At 43.0% G+C, this 18169-nt stretch overlaps 1 protein-coding gene across 4 annotated transcripts in view; it reads left to right on the forward strand.

Moving 5' to 3' along the window:
* prkg1b (protein kinase cGMP-dependent 1b) overlaps nt 1–18169 on the forward strand; it is a 163476-nt gene that overhangs the window by 122198 nt on the left and 23109 nt on the right. For all 4 annotated transcript variants that reach the window (XM_024387764.2, XM_024387765.2, XM_024387762.2 and 1 more), the window contains exon 8: nt 15605–15670. In XM_024387764.2, coding sequence (XP_024243532.1) covers nt 15605–15670 — 66 coding nt within the window. The remainder of the gene's footprint in view (nt 1–15604; nt 15671–18169) is intronic.

The following is an 18169-nucleotide window of genomic DNA, read 5'->3' on the forward strand; positions in this document are numbered from 1 at the left end:
CGTGTAGGTATGTACGGCAGGACCAAATCAGAGAGAAAGGTAGGAGCAAGCCCATGTAATGCTTTGTAGGTTAGCAGTAAAACCTTGAAATCAGCCCTTGCCTTGACAGGAAGCAAGTGTAGGGAGGCTAGCACTGGAGTAAAATGATCAAATGTTTTGGTTCTAGTCAGGATTCTAGCAGCCGTATTTAGCACTAACTGAAGTTTATTTAGTGCTTTATCCAGTTAGCCAGAAAGTAGAGCATTGCAGTAGTCTAACCTAGAAGTAACAAAAGCATGGATTCATTTTTCTGCATCATTTTTGGACAGAAAGTTTCAGATTTTTGCAATGTTATGTATATGGTAAAAAGCTGTCCTTGAAACAGTCTTGATATGTTCATCAAAAGAGAGATCAGGGTCCAGAGTAACACCGAGGTCCTTCACAGTTTTATTTGAGACGACTGTACAACCATTAAGATTAATTGTCAGATTCAAAACAGAAGATCTCTTTGTTTCTTGGGATCTAGAATAAGCATCTCTGTTTTGTCCGAGTTTAAAAGTAGAACGTTTGCAGCCATCCACTTCCTTATGTCTGAAACACAGGCTTCTAGCGAGGGCAATTTTGGGGCTTCACCATGTTTCATTGAAATGTACAGCTGTGTGTCATCCGCATAGCAGTGAAAGTTAACATTATGTTTTCGAATGACATCCCCAAGAGGTAAAATGTATATTGAAAACAATAGTGGTCCTAAAACGGACCCTCGAGGAACACCGAAATTTACAGTTGATTTGTCAGAGGACAAACCATTCACAGAGACAAACTGATATATTTCCGACAGATAAGATCTAAACCAGGCCAGAACTTGTCCGTGTAGACCAATTTGGGTTTCCAATCTCTCCAAAAGAATGTGGTGATTGATGGTATCAAAAGCAGCACTAAGGTCTAGGAGCACGAGGACAGATGCAGAGCCTCGGTCTGTTGCCATTTACCACCTTCACAAGTGCAGTCTCAGTGCTTTGATGGGGTCTAAATCCAGACTGAAGCCATTTCGTATACATTGTTTATCTTCAGGAAGGCTGTGAGTTGCTGCGCAATAGCCTTTTCTAAAAAAATTTGAGAGGAATGGAAGATTCAATATAGGCCGATAGTTTTTAAATATTTTCTGGGTCAAGGTTTGGCTTTTTCAAGAGAGGCTTTATTACTGCCACTTTTAGTGAGTTTGGTACACATCTGGTGGATAGAGAACCGTTTATTATGTTCAACATAGGAGGGCCAAGCACAGGAAGCAGCTCTTTCAGTAGTTTAGTTGGAATAGGGTCCAGTGTGCAGCTTGAATGTTTAGAGGCCATGATTATTTTCATCATTGTGTCAATAAAACACTTGAGTGTCTCTCTTGATCCTAGGTCCTGGCAGAGTTGTGCAGACTCAGGACAACTGTGCTTTGAAGTAATTTGCAGATTTTAAGAGGAATCCGTAATTTGCTTTCTAATAATCATGGTCTTTTCCTCAAAGAAGTTCATGAATTTATTACTGCTGAAGTGAAAGCCATCCTCACTTGTGGAATGCTGATTTTTAGTTAGCTTTGCAACAGTATCAAAAATAAATTTCAGATTGTTCTTATTTTTCTCAATTAAGTTGGAAAAATAGGATGATCGGGCAGCAGTAAGGGCTCTTCGATACTGCACGTTACTGTCTTTCAAGCTAGTCGGAAGACTTCCAGTTTGGTGTGGCGCCATTTCCGTTCCAATTTTCTGGAAGCTTGCTTCAGAGCTCGGGTATTTTCTGTATACCAGGGAGCTAGTTTCTTATGAGAATTTTTTTTTGTTTTTAGGGGTGCAACTGCATCTAGGGTATTACGCAAGGTTAAATTGAGTTCCTCAGTTAGGTGGTTAACCTATTTCTGTCCTCTGACGTCCTTGGGTAGGCAGAGGGAGTCTGGAAGGGCATCAAGGAATCTTTGTGTTGTCTGTGAATTTATAGCACAACTTTTGATGCTCCTTCGTTGGGGTCTGAGCAGATTATTTGTTGCAATTGCAAACGTAATAAAATGGTGGTCTGATATTCCAGGATTATGAGGAAAAACATTAAGATCCACAACATTTATTCCATGGGACAAAACTAGGTCCAGAGTGTGACAGTGACAGTGAGTAGGTTCAGAGACATGTTGGACAAAACCTACTGAGTCGATGATGGCTCCGAAAGCATTTTGGAGTGGGTCTGTGGACTTTTCCATGTGAATATTATAGTCACCAAAAATTGGAATATTATCTGCTATGACTACAAGGTCTGATAGGAATTCAGGGAACTCAATGAGGAACGCTGTATATGATCCAGGAGGCCTGTAAACAGTAGCTATAAAAAGTGATTGAGTAGGCTCCATAGATTTCATGACTAGAAGCTCAAAAGACGAAAACTTCATTTTTTTTTTTTGTAAATTGAAATTTGCTATCGTAAATGTTAGCAACACCTCTGCCTTTGCGGAATCCACGTGGGATATGGTCACTAGTGTAGCCAGGAGGTGAGGCCTCATTTAACACAGTAAATTCATCAGGCTTAAGCCATGTTTCAGTCAGGCCAATCACATCAAGATTATGATCAGTGATTAGTTCATTGACTATAATTGCCTTTGAAGTAAGGGATCTAACATTAAGTAGCCCTATTTTGAGATGTGCGGTATCACAATCTCTTTCAATAATGACCGGAATGGAGGAGGTCTTTATCCTAGTGAGAATGCTAAGGCAAACACCGCCATGTTTAGTTTTGCCTAACCCAGGTCGAGGCACAGATACGGTCTCAATGGGGATAGCTGAACTGACTACACTGACTGTGCTAGTGGCAGACTCCACTAAGCTGGCAGGCTGGCGGTCTATGTTGGTAGATACGATGAGAGCACCCCTCCAGCTAGGATGGAGTCCGTCACTCCTCAGCAGGCCAGGCTTGGTCCTGTTTGTGGGTGAATCCCAGAAAGAGGGCCAATTATCTACAAATTCTATCTTTTGGGAGGGGCAGAAAACAGTTTTCAACCAGCGATTGAGTTGTGAGACTCTGCTGTAGAACTCATCACTCCCCCTAACTGGGAGGGCCTACTTTATGTGAGATACAGTACAGATGAAAGACAAAAGGAAAAATGCTTCCTCAAATTGTGTTTATACTCTTTGTTTGTAATGGTTTCATCTCACTGTGTTAACCTAACAAAAGCTTTTCCCTTAGCATGACAGCTACTTGTTGTTCAGCCATTCGTCTCTGTACTTGTATAGCTGTGGAACAATGCTATTTAGGTCATTGGTCCTAAGGTGTAGAAAGCAGCAGCTATCACACTGATTAGAACAGTCTATCAATGAAGACCTGGGGCTCCTTCTTTCACTCAGTCAGTCATTGAGTCTGTGGTGTGAGGACAGTTATCCAAGATGGCGTAGCAGTCGGATGTCTGTTTTGTCTTCTCCCTTGTAAATATCATTTTCCTCTGTTTTTTTTCTTGTGTATATTTTAATCTCACTTTCCATGTACGGACTGAATATACTCTCCTGCAACCCGCCTCACCCAATGTGGTACGGATCTGCTATTTTTATACTTTAGAACCGGAACCCCCATCAGCAGCTAGCCAGCTAACTAGCTACTAGCTACTAGTTAGCCACTGCTAGTGTTCTTCACCGTTAACTCGGACACCAGCCAGCCTCAGCTTGGTCAATACCTGCCATTCTGCACAGAGTGATAGCGCGATATCCTTTTTCTCTACCATATCTCCGGATTCCTACCGCAAGTCCTGAACCTTTACACCGGATCATCGCATCTAGCTAGCTGCTATCTGAGTGGCTACTCCTGGCTAACATCTCTGTCCCGAAGCACCAGTTAGCCTCGAGTAAGGCCCATCTCCCGGCTAGCCAAAGAGGTCCACCAACTTTTTCCATTTGACCTGGACCCTTTACTTCCGACACAGAGCCCCCCCGATTCATCACGACTGGTCTGCCAAGGTAACCGTCTGAGGTGGTTTCAACAGGCTCTTCCGTTGCGACATCGCTGAAGGCCCTTCTGCTAGCCTCGGCCCGCTAGCTGTCTGAATTGCCGTGTCTCCAGCTCGCCTAGTGTAGTAGCGACTACTGAATCGACTCACCTATTGCTACTCATTGGACCTTATGATCACTCGGCTACACATGCCTCTCCCTAATGTCAATATGCCTTGTCTATTGCTGTTTTGGTCAGTGATTATTGTCTTATTTCACTGTAGAGCCCCCAGCCCTGCCCAATATGCCTTAGATAGCCCTTTTGTTCCACTGCTGCCTCTAGAGACAAAACCTCTCTCATCGTCACTCAATGCCTAGGTTTACCTCCACTGTACTCACATCCTACCAGACCCTTGTCTGTACATTATGCCTTGAATCTATTCTTCCACGCCCAGAAATCTGAAATTGTTTACTCTCTGTTCCGAACGCACTAGACGGCCAGTTCTTATAGCCTTTAGCCATAAGCTTATCCTACTCCTCCTCTGTTCCTCTGGTGATGTAGAGGTTAACCCTGGCCCTGCAGCCCCCAGCACCACTCCCATTCCCCAGGCGCTCTAATTAGTTGACTTCTGTAACTGTAAGCCTTGGTTTCATGCATGTTAACATCAGAAGCCTGCTCCCTAAGTTTGTTTTATTCACTGCTTTAGCACACTCTGCCAACCCTGATGTCCTAGCTGTGTCTGTATCCTGGCTTAGGAAGACCACCAAAAATCCTGAAATTTCCATCACCAACTACAACATTTTCTGACAAGATAGAACTGCCAAAGGGGGTGGAGTTGCAATCTATTGCAGCGATAGCCTGCAGAGTTCTGTCATACTATCCAGGTCTGTGCCCAAACAATTTGAGCTCCTACTAATCCACCATTCCAGAAACAAGTCTCTCACTGTTGCCACTTGTTATAGACCCTACTCAGACCCCAGCTGTGCCCTGGACACCATATGTGAATTGATTGCCCCCCATCTATCTTCAGAGTTTGTACTGTTAGGTGACCTCAACTGGGATATTCTTAACAGCCCGGCCATCCTACAATCTAAGATAGATGCCCTCAATCTCACACAAATGATCAATTAACCTACCAGGTACAACCCTAAATCCGTAACCATGGGCACCCTCTTAGATATCATCCTGACCAACTTGCCCTCTAAATGCACCTCTGCTGTCTTCAACCAGGATTTCAGCAATCACTGCCTCATTGCCTGGGTCCGTAATGGGTCCGCGGTCAAACGACCACCCCTCATCACTGTCAAACACTCCCTAAAACACTTCAGCGAGCAGGCCTTTCTAATCGACCTGGACCAGGTGTCCTGGAAGGATATTGACATCATCCTGTCAGTAGAGGATGCCTGGTTGTTCTTTAAAAGTGCTTTCCTCACCATCTTAAATAAGCATGCCACATTAAAAAATGTAGAACTAAGAACAGATATAGCCCTTTGTTCACCCCAGACTTGACTGCCCTTGCCCAGGACAAAAACATCCTGTGGTATTCTGCATTAGCATTGAATAGCCCCCGCAATATGCAACCTTTCAGGGAAGTCAGGAACCAATATACACAGTCAGTTAGGAAAGCAAAGGCTAGCTTTTTCAAACAGAAATGTGCATTCTGTAGCACTAATTCCAAAACGTTTTGGGACACTGTAAGTCCATGGAGTAAGAGCACCTCCTCCCAGCTGCCCACTGCACTGACGATAGTTAACACTGTCACCACCAATAAATCTATGATAATCGATAATTTCAATAAGCAGTTTTCTACCCCTGGCCATGCTTTGAACCGGCTACCCTTACCCTCGCCAACAGCCCTGCAGCCCCTGCAGCAACTTGCCCAAGCCCTACAAATCAGCTGGGCAAGAAAATCTGGACCCTGTCTTTCTAAAATGATCCGGCAAAATTGTTGCAACCCCTATTACTAGCCTGTTCAACCTCTCTTTCATGTCGTCTGAGATCCCCTAAGATTGGAAAGCTACCGCAGTCATCCCACTCTTCAAAGTGGGAGACACTCTACACCCAAACTGTTATCGACCTATATCCATCCTGCCCTGCCTTTCTAAAATCTTCAAAAGCTAAGGTAACAAACAGATCACCGACCATTTAGAATCCCACCGTATCTTCTCCACTATGCAGTCTGGTTTCAGAGCTGGTCATAGGTGCACCTGAGCCACGCTCAAGGTCCTAAACGATATCATAACCGCCATCGATAAAAGACAGTACTGTGCAGCTGTCTTCATCGACCTGCCCAAGGCTTTCGACTCTGTCAATCACTGCATTCTTATTGGCAGACTCAATGGCCTTCTTAAATGACTGCCTTTCCTGGTTCACCAACTACTTCTCAGATAGAGTTCAGTGTGTCAAATCGGAGGGCCTGTTGTCTGGACCTCTGACAGTCTCTATGGGGGTGCCACAGGGTTCAATTCTCGGGCCGACTCTTTTCTCTGTATATATCAATGATGTCGCTCTTGCTGCTGGTGGTTCTCTGATCCACCTCTACGCAGATGACACCATTCTGTATATATCTTGCCATTCTTTGGACACTGTGTTAACTGACCTCCAAACGAGCTTCAATGACATTCAACACTCCTTCCCTGGCCTCAAACTGCTTATAAATGCAAGTAAAACTAAATGCATATTCTTCAACCAATTGCTGCCCCGCACTCCCTCGCCTGATGAGCATCACTACTCTGGTTTTGACTTAGAATATGTGGACAACTACAAATTGCCCCCCATCTATCTTCAGAGTTCGTGCTGCTAGGCGACCTAAACTGGAACATGCTTAACACCCCAGCCATCCTACAATCTAAACTTGATGCCCTCAATCTCACACAAATTATCAATGAACCTACCAGGTACCTCCCCAAAGCCTTAAACACAGGCACCCTCATAGAAATCATCCTAACCAACTTCCCCTCTAAATACACCTCTGCTGTCTTCAACCAAGATCTCAGCGATCACTGCCTCATTGCCTGCATCTGTAATGGGTCAGCGGTCAAACGACCTCCACTCATCAGTGTAAAACGCTCCCTGAAACACTTCTGCGAGCAGGCCTTTCTAATCGACCTGGCCGGGGTATCCTGGAAGAATATTGATCTCATCCCGTCAGTAGTGGATGCCTGGATATTTTTTTTAAATGCCTTCCTAACCATCTTAAATAAACATGCCCCATTCAAGAAATTTAGAACCAGGAACAGATATAGCCCTTGGTTCTCCCCAGACCTGAATGCCCTTAACCAACACAAAAACATCCTATGGCGTTCTGCATTAGCATCGAACAGCCCCCGTGATATGCAGCTGTCCAGGGAAGCTAGAAACCATTATACACAGGCAGTTAGAAAAGCCAAGGCTAGCTTTTTCAAGCAGAAATTTGCTTGCTGCAACACAAACTCAAAAAAGTTCTGGGACACTGTAAAGTCCATGGAGAATAAGAACACCTCCTCCCAGCTGCCCACTGCACTGAAGATAGGAAACACTGTCACCACTGATAAATCCACCATAATTGAGAATTTCAATAAGCATTTTTCTACGGCTGGCCATGCTTTCCACCTGGCTACTCCTGCCCCGGTCAACAGCACTGCAGCCCCAACAGCAACTCTCCCAAGCCTTCCCCATTTCTCCTTCTCCCAAATCCATTCAGCTGATGTTCTGAAAGAGCTGCAAAATCTGGACCCCTACAAATCAGCCGGGCTAGACAATCTGGACCCTTTCTTTCTAAAATTATCTGCCGAAATTGTTGCCACCCCTATTACTAGCCTGTTCAACCTCTTTCGTGTCGTCTGAAATTCCCAAAGATTGGAAAGCAGCTGCGGTCATCCCCCTCTTCAAAGGGGGGGACACTCTTGACCCAAACTGCTACAGACCTATATCTTTCCTACCGTGCCTTTCTAAGGTCTTCGAAAGCCAAGTCAACAAACAGATTACCGACCATTTCGAATCTCACCATACCTTCTCTGCTATGCAATCTGGTTTCAGAGCTGGTCATGGGTGCACCTCAGCCACGCTCAAGGTCCTAAACAATATCTTAACCGCCATCGATAAGAAACATTACTGTGCAGCTGTATTCATTGATCTGGCCAAGGCTTTCGACTCTGTCAATCACCACATCCTCATCGGCAGACTCGACAGCCTTGGTTTCTCAAATGATTGCCTCGCCTGGTTCACCAACTACTTCTCTGATAGAGTTCAGTGTGTCAAATCGGAGGGTCTGCTGTCCGGACCTCTGGCAGTCTCTATGGGGGTGCCACAGGGTTCAATTCTTGGACCGACTCTCTTCTCTGTATACATCAATGAGGTCGCTCTTGCTGCTGGTGAGTCTCTGATCCACCTCTACGCAGACGACACCATTCTGTATACTTCCGGCCCTTCTTTGGACACTGTGTTAACAACCCTCCAGGCAAGCTTCAATGCCATACAACTCTCCTTCCGTGGCCTCCAATTGCTCTTAAATACAAGTAAAACTAAATGCATGCTCTTCAACCGATCGCTACCTGCACCTACCCGCCTGTCGAACATCACTACTCTGGATGGCTCTGACTTGGAATACGTGGACAACTACAAATACTTAGGTGTCTGGTTAGACTGTAAACTCTCCTTCCAGACCCATATCAAACATCTCCAATCCAAAGTTAAATCTAGAATTGCCTTCCTATTTCGCAACAAAGCATCCTTCACTCATGCTGCCAAACATACCCTTGTAAAACTGACCATCCTACCAATCCTCGACTTTGGCGATGTCATTTACAAAATAGCCTCCAATACCCTACTCAACAAATTGGATGCAGTCTATCACAGTGCAATCCGTTTTGTCACCAAAGCCCCATATACTACCCACCATTGCGACCTGTACGCTCTCGTTGGCTGGCCCTCGCTTCAAACTCGTCGCCAAACCCACTGGCTCCATGTCATCTACAAGACCCTGCTAGGTATAGTCCCCCCTTATCTCAGCTCGCTGGTCACCATAGCATCTCCCACCTGTAGCACACGCTCCAGCAGGTATATCTCTCTAGTCACCCCCAAAACCAATTCTTTCTTTGGCCGCCTCTCTTTCCAGTTCTCTGCTGCCAATGACTGGAACGAACTACAAAAATCTCTGAAACTGGAAACACTTATCTCCCTCACTAGCTTTAAGCACCAACTGTCAGAGCAGCTCACAGATTACTGCACCTGTACATAGCCCACCTATAATTTAGCCCAAACAACTACCTCTTTCCCTATTGTATTTATTTTGCTCCTTTGCACCCCATTATTTTTATTTCTACTTTGCACATTCTTCCATTGCAAAACTACCATTCCAGTGTTTTACTTGCTATATTGTATTTACTTTGCCACCATGGCCTTTTTTGCCTTTACCTCCCTTCTCACCTCATTTGCTCAAATTGTATATAGACTTGTTTATACTGTATTATTGACTGTATGTTTGTTTTACTCCATGTGTAACTCTGTGTCGTTGTATCTGTCGAACTGCTTTGCTTTATCATGGCCAGGTCGCAATTGTAAATGAGAACTTGTTCTCAACTTGCCTACCTGGTTAAATAAAGGTAAAATAAATTTTAAAAATTAAAAATACCTAGGTGTCTGGTTAGACTGTAAACTCTCCTTCCAGACTCACATTAAGCATCTCCAATCCAAAATTAAATCTAGAATCAGCTTCCTATTTTGCAACAAAGCTTCCTTCACTCATGCTGCCAAACATACCCTCGTAAAACGGAATATCCTACCGATCCTTGACTTCGGCGATGTCATTTACAAAATAGCCTCCAACACTCTATTCAGCAAACTGGATGTAGTCTATCACAGTGCCATCCGGTTTGTCACCAAAGCCCATATACTACACACCACTGCGACCTGTATGACCTCGTTGGCTGGCCCTTGCTACATATTCGTCGCCAAACCCACTGGCACTATCTCAGCTCACTGGTCACCATAGCAGCACCCACCCGAAGTACGCGCTCCAGCAGGTACCATATATTTCACTGGTCATCCCCAAAGCCAATGCTTACTTTGATGACTTTCCTTCCAGTTCTCTGCTGCCAATGACTGGAACGAATTGCAAAAATCACTGAGGCTGGAGACTAATATCTCCCTCTCTAACTTTAAGCATCACCTGTCAGAGCAGTTTACCAATCACTGTACCTGTACACAGCGAATCTGTAAATAGCACACCCAACTACCTCATCCCCATATTGTGATTTATCTTCTTGCTCTTTTGCACCCCAGTATCTCTACTTGCACATTATCATCTGCACAACTGTCACTCCAGTGTTAATGCTAATTTGTAATTATTTTGCCTCTATGGCCTATTTATTGCATTACCTCCCTAATCTTCTACATTTGCACACACTGTACATAGATTTTTCTATTGTGTTATTGACTGTACGTTTGTTTATGAGTAATTCTGTGTTGTTTTTGTTGCACTACTTTGCTTTATCTTTGCCAGGTCACAGTTGTAAATTAAAATTTGTTCTCAACTGGCCTACCTGGTTGAATAAAGGTCATATAAAAAAATTCAATAATGAAATACATCAGGGATTAAGCTATTTGATGGGTTTAGAGGAGGCTATGACCACTGACGGAGCATTTTGATTCTTGGAGTCGCGTAGCCCATTGGGAGAGAGGTAGTCAGGGCAAAGTCAGTAGTGAGTCTAGGGGCTGTTCTGATTGGCTGACTGGAGGCAGTCAGAGATCGGCACAGTGGCTTTGTGGCACAGTGACCTGCTCCCAGCTCAAATTAGAGGAGACGAGGGAGGAGAGAAAGGTGACAGTGTCAGCCTATGATTGAGAGAGACAGTGCCTCCTGGTGTTCTCTCGTCCAATGACAGCTCTCAGGTGGCTACAGTGCCTTCAGAAATGATTCCATATTTTGTCATGTTACAGCCTGAATTCAATATGGATTTTTTTTAAATCTCACCCATCTACACACAATACCCCATAATGGCAAAATGAAAACATGTTTTTAGACATTTTTGCAAATGTATTGAGAATGAAATACAGAAATATCTAATTTACACAAGTATTCACACCACTTAGTCAATACATGTTAAAATCAACTTTGTCAGCGATTACAGCTATGTAAGTCTCTAAGAGCTTTGCACACCTGGATTGTACAATATTTCCACATTATTATTTTTTTAATTCTTCAAGCTCTATCAAGTTGGTTGTTGAACATTGCTAGACAGCCATTTTCCAGTCTTGCCATAGATTTCAAGCCGATTTAAGTCAAAACTGTAACTAGGCCACTCTTTGGCTTGAATACCTAGCGTCACGTCTGGAGGAAACCTGACACCATCCCTACGATGAAGCATGGTGGTGGCAGCATCATGCTGTGGGGATGTTTTTCAGCGGCAGGGACTGGGAGACTAGTCAGGATCGAGGGAAAGAAGAACGGGGCAAAGTACAAAGAGATCCTTGATGAGAACGACCCAAAGAGCACAGCCAAGACAATGAAGGAGTGGCTCCGGGACAAGTCTCTGAATGTCCTTGAGTGGCCCAGCCAGAGCCTGGACTTGAACCAGATGGAACATCTCGGGAGAGACCTGAAAATAGGCTGTAACGTAACAAAATGTGGAAAAAGTCAAGGGGTCTGTATACTTTCCGATTTCATTGTAAATGGGAGGTACAGAGATGAGGTTGTCATTCAAAAATCATGTTAAACACTATTACTGCCCACAAAGTTAGTCCATGCAACTTATTATGTGACTTGTTAAGCACATTTTTACTTCTGAACTTATTTAGGCTTGCCATAACAAAGGGGTTGAATACTTATTGACTCAAGCCATTTCAGCTTTCATTTTTTACTAATTTATATATTTAAAAAAAAAAATGTAAACAGTTCCACTGACATTATGGGGTATTGTGTATAGGCCAAAGATGCAACATCTCAATTGAATCCATTTTAAATTCAAGCTGTGACACAACAAAATGTTAAAAAAGTCAAGTGGTGTGAATACTTTCTGAAGGCACTGTAAACTGTATGGTGGTGGTACAGTGGTACTGTATATTAATGGTACACATCCTGTTGTTTTTCGTAATGAATAAAACACAAAGGAAAAAAAACAAGTTAAACTAATAGGTGATAAAGATAAGACCCGGAGGTGTAAACAGTTTCTTATTGTTCTACTGAATAATGTGGGTAATAAAATAATGAATGTCATAAAGGCATTTGTTGTTTTAGAAATCAATTAAGCTAGATTTGTTTTTGAAATATTGTACATATAATTGGAAACGCAAACAGATGTCTTGCATCTCACTGGAGTTTCCTCTCCTAAGTTAATAGCATTCAAATTCTTGCTTCTGTTTTCCACAGCAGACAAAGGAAGAGGGATCTTGTTATACTCTGCTTTGATGCTCACCGGTGTCACAGCCATGAAGAGCTAGGCTTTAACAAGCTATGGTGGTGTATTGGTTAGACTTTGAACGGCGCCACATCTCCAAAATGTGTGTTCCTCATCTGCCTCTCTCTCTCTCTCTCTCTCTCTGTGTGATCTGTCCCCCTCTCCTCTGTCCTAATTAGCACGCTCCTGTTGTTTTCTCCGTAATGAATTAAACATGAATGATAAAAAGTCAAACTAAAGGGTGATAAAGATGAGACCCGAAGGTGTAAACAGTTTCATGTTGTTCTACTGAATAATGTAGACAATAAAATAATGAAACTCGTAAAGGGGTTCCCTAATAAATACACATCTTCTCCATTACTATGTCAAGCAAATCAATCACGGCTTTAAAAAAAAGTTGGTGCGCTGTTTACCCAAGCGATATTTGCATGTTAGCCCTGTTAGCATGGTTTTGGGGGAGGAGATGATGGAGCCGTGAAGAATTGACTACAGACAGGACAGCACAATAGTCCTTGTGGTTAAAAAGGTTTGAGTGGCTTACTGGCTTTGATGTGAAGGAGGCTGTATGCTAAGTGCACTTTCATATCTGCCCAACACAAAACACCTTGTTCCCTCACATTAAGGCTAATTATTGGCTATTAGGGAGATGTCAGGACTCAGGAATAATTGTCACGTAAATACTGTTCTGTCTCGCGACACACGCACCCACAAACATCTTTCTTTCTCTCTCTCAGCCATACATGGGTACGCACACATGCCTGAACTTTGCCCAAAGATGTTGTACACCAAGCAGTGCTCAATTCATCATAAGAGCCTTTCAGCTGCCGAGCTGTAAATGTCAGCAGAGTTAGGCAGCTCTCTGCTGCTTCACAAAGCCCCCCCCAGAAGTCTGCCATCTCTCCTAATCTACATTTCAGTAATATAGCAGACACTCTTATCCAGAGCAACTGCATACATTTTTTTTCACACTCGTCCCTCATGGGAATTGAACCCACAACCCTGGCATTGCAAGCACCATGCTATACCAACAGAGCCCCACATGGATTATCTTGGCTGGTTTGTGATAAACCGAGGTGTTAAATGCCTATAGCATTGTATTTCCCCCAAGTCTTTGTACTGTGCACACGTTTCCATTGAGACTGACAACCATAACCTTTTCTCCAAGCTGCTCTCTCACTGGTTGTGATTGGCATTGATGGAGGCATGGTCTGCTGTGGCTGTGCCTGGCTCAATATTCATTCCATCTCTCTCTCTCTCTCTCTCTCTCTCTCTTTCTCTCTCTCTCTCTCTCATATATATAGTAGTTATTTGATGCAGTATATGTGGTGCGATAACAGTCCCAGTGTGGCTACCTTCCATGTTTATCTCTCCCTGTCCCTGCCATTATATGTGGCAATTGGTTTGAAGTGTGGCATGTCTAGAAAGCTCTCCTTTCATTTTACTGGGAGATATCTAGTGATATAGCAGGTCCATAGTCTGCCGTAGATGTTTCCATCTCCCTGCCATAATATGTGCTAATTGGCTTGAAGAATGGCATCCTGCTCCCTCAACGGGAGATATCTGCTTACACGTGTCAGCTGTGTAACAAAACACTGAAATGAAAGTATACGGCTAGTTGGGTGGTCCAATAGTAGCAACTGGAATTAATGCTGTATTGCTGTAAGTGACATATCCGTGTGAAATGGACACCTCAGCCTGCGTCTTCAGAATCCCCAGGTGTTCTTGTGATATCCAGGGAACTGTTGCTTCATCCATGAGCAGGGGGAAAATCACAGCTGTTTTCCCTGGTCTGTCTATTAGGGGGCTCAAATGTAATAGTTGGGCTGGATAGATAGATTTCCTATCGTATTCATCTACCCGTCCCTCTCCCCTCACACTTGCTCCTCCTGTCACCAGATAGTTCTGTCAAATTAGATGATGCCCATCCCCTCTACTCTAAAAGCACACACCTGGTCTCACTGGCATGGCCCATGGAGACAGCCTGGACTGGACAGCTCAGGGCAGGCAGCTGATTTCATGGAAGATGGGGTATCAGATGGGGTGTCTGAGTAACCTACGACACATGGAGGAAAGTTTATTCCATAATGCATTGTAGATACTGCTGTTACAAAACCATACTGAATTCATGTCATTTACAGGGATGCCTGTAACACATAGAGATGCAGTATACTGTATGGCATTACTATCAAGGTGACCGGCTACTATTGTGCTATTTTATTTCATGATGAAATCATCTGGTCATCCACCATTTATTGCTGTGATATACGTTACATGAATCTACTAATGGGAACTTGATCTAATAGTCTAGGGAAGTGGTCCCATTGTTCTCTTTGTCTCTACAAAGCCACTAACGCCATGCATTAGTGAGAGAGAGAGTGTGTGTGTGGACATTTTCACAGAATGATCGCAGGTCATTATGGAAACCACTGATTCAGAGTCATTTGCAGACTCAAGTGATTTGGTAGACACTTCTTCAGGTTGCAGTGACGGGGATTTGATGATGATGTAGACAGCTGTAGAGAGTATGGTTGTTACTATCATCTCTTATTCTTGATTTGTGTCTGTGTTAGAAAGGATTGTGTGATGGCAAAGTTAATTAAATCAGAATGTGACATTGTGCAATGGGGCCTCCCACTCCTCTTTCTATTCTGGTTAGAGCCAGTTTGCGCTGTGCTGTGAAGGGAGTAGTTCTCAGCGTTGTACGAGATCTTCAGTTTCTTGGCAATTTATCGCATGGAATAGCCTTAATTTCTAAGAATGAGAATAGATTGACGAGTTTCAGAAGAAAGTTCTTTGTTTCTGCTCAACAAGTCTAAAGAAGGCCAGTTTTATTGCTTTTTTAATCAGTACAACAGTTTTCAGCTGTGCTAACATAATTGCAAAAGGGATTTCTATGATTAATTAACCTTTTAAAATTATAAACTTGGATTAGTTAACAACGTGCAATTGGAACACAGGAGTGATGGTTGCTGATAATGGGCCTCTGTACGCCTATATAGATATTTCATTAAAAATATGTGGTTTCCAGCTTCAATAGTCATTTACAACATTAACAATGTCTACACTGTATTTCTGATCAATTTGATGTTATTTTAACAGACAAAAAAAATCTGCTTTTCTTTCTTAAACAAGGACATTTCTTAATGACCCCAAACTTTTGACCGGTAGTGTATGCAATATATATGCATGGATGATTGTAGGTTGCTTTGGATAAAGGCGTCTGCTAAATGGCGTATATATTAAAACGTACGTTAGTGTCCTACATTAGTTGTGTTTGACTGATTTGTTTTCAATTTGTGTCCCCACAGAGAGGACATCAGGACGGCTAATGTCATTGCTGCTGATGCCGTCACCTGCCTGGTCATTGACAGAGAGTGAGTAGTACCCTGTGTCGTCTAAAGGTTTACTTTTAAATGTGTGCAGTTTGTTGTAAGTTGATGAACCTTTTACTGCCATTAAAAAAAAGCAATTGTAGTGCAGAGCATGAACCACATCACAGTAGCATGACTATTATATGATTGGTATGTTTTAACAAAGGTTTGTTGTGTTGATCCACATATAATAGATCATTCATCACTCATCACTATTATGCAATTTATTCTGAATCCGAAAACAAATATCTTCCCCACATTTCAAACGTTTTTTACAACTATATCATGACATAACGCCATACAAAGAACATAGAGAATAGTTCCTGTTTTGAATGACAAGCAGCATGGTAAAACAGTGGGACTGGGGATGGAGCACTGTGCACTGCATGGTAGAAAGCCTGTTCTCTTCCACTCCCCATAGACCTCATGAGCGCTGTGTGGGTCTGGGTCTCTGTGTGTCTCTGTCAGAACCAGAGGCAGGGCTAAAAAAAGGCGAACGCAAGAACACAAACGCTGGAGGCAAGAGAGGAACATTTTCTATTCGCTCTCTGCGTGAGATCCACCATTCATTTGATCATGTTGGCCGCCTGAAAGCTTTATGGCTGAGTCTGTTAAAGAGGGCTTGTTTTGGCTGCCACGCTGCGCTCCCTCCGCCATCATGCCGTTGTCATGCATGTAATGACATGACCACTGTTGTGGATTGGGATTCCGGGAGGTTGTCTGAAATAGCACCCAATTCCCTATATAGTGCACTACTTTTGACCAGTGCCCATAGGGTAGTGCACTATATAGAGATGCAGACCTGGTACCAAACATACACTTGAACAGGGTGGTCAGGGAGAGTCAACTGAGTTGATTCAGTCTCCTCAGATGTGCTAATGGAGGAACATACTGTATATCAGGCTTAATGAAACTAGACTACTTTTTTTTACTCCTCTGTCTGGCTCTTCACAGTGGCGACTGTTAGCAGTATAGTTTAGGAGTTGGATTTGCTCGGGCTGCTACGTATAGCTATCTGTCATAGTCTATAAACTTTACGATAAGTCTAGGCTATAAACTTTTTTTTTAATCTCTTCTGCATTACTAATATCAAACACATTTATATGGCAAGTCGGCCTTATCCAGTGCAAGTGGGCAACTTATATATGGGCTTTTGTAGGAGAGGCACACTAAGAATGCAACTTTAAGTGGGTGTGAACTCTATAGTTAGAGCAACGCAGTTCACACTTCAAAATGCGCTGCCATTGGCTATCGTGGGTCATATTTGTTTTTCCAGTCATGAAATGATAATAAATTCCTTCCGCCTAGACACATAATGAGGTCACGACTGTCAGGAGGTTGTGACAGTTCTTGGCTAACCTCACTGGACGTCGGTTATTCTCTACCACTTACCGTACATAATGTTGATTGTGTGAAACGATCAATCAAAGATCCTTGTAAAGAGCTGTACCAGTCTGACACCTGAATCTAACCCCGGTGAGAGCAGACTTATAAACCTCGGAAATAACTCCTGAGGTCTACAGTATACCCATCTATATGTGTAGTGATTGGGGGCACATTCTGTGCACATTCTATTCTGCTCTGGAACATGAGGCTGCCTCTCAGTGCCCGAGGGCCCAGACAGGCGCTTTTCAGCATTGTTGCCTGCTGGGAGAAAATGACCCAGAAGCAACACTCCACAGACAGAGCTCAGATGTGTCATATTTAAATGGCCGCTCCTCCAACCTGCCCCCTCTCACAGAAATGCAGGGTGGTAATCTGACCCCTCTTAGCCCCTCTAATGGTTTCAGGCGCTTTGAAACAGATGGCTAAAAACAGCACAGAAGGACCCTTAATGACAAAAACCTGAATATGCTAAATGGGAAAAATGATCAATTTTGATGACGCTCCATCATAATCTGGTTATTTTTTATATAACCAGACATTTGTATACTTCTTTAGCTTGTTTTTCGTCTATAAGAGATAAGAGAAAGTCTCAGCTATGATATCAGGGTTTACCTGTCAGTCGTTTCTATTTTTATCATGTTTAAATGTATTCTATTATCACATTTTGACAGTAATGTGTCATTACTTTAAAATTGCCAACTCCATACTAAATTGTAAGTCAATAGTGTTTTTAGAGCTTACAGTTTATGTACAAACTCAAATAAACAATAGAAGATTGCATCTCTAAAAAGACAATGATTTACCATACCTTGTCAGGGAAACAAATGTGATTGCAGACAACCCGTCTGCCTGGTTAATCTTGACAGTATCATTGATGACAATATTTATTTTCCAGAACAGTTAACATCCATCCTATCTTGTGCGTGACAGGACATTTAGGATTGCCTTTTGAATGTTCAAAGCATGCCAACGGACATATGTTCTTGAAACGTCAATTCAATCTAGTTTTGGACAGTCAGATCTGTTGATTGTTCTAATGCATTTCCTCAATCAAACTAAGACAAGCACGTCTGCTCTCCTCCTATGCATCTCATCCGTGTGAGAGGTTTCATCAAA

This window comes from Oncorhynchus tshawytscha, linkage group LG25 (assembly GCF_018296145.1).
Source record: "Oncorhynchus tshawytscha isolate Ot180627B linkage group LG25, Otsh_v2.0, whole genome shotgun sequence".
Lineage (NCBI taxonomy): Eukaryota > Metazoa > Chordata > Actinopteri > Salmoniformes > Salmonidae > Oncorhynchus > Oncorhynchus tshawytscha.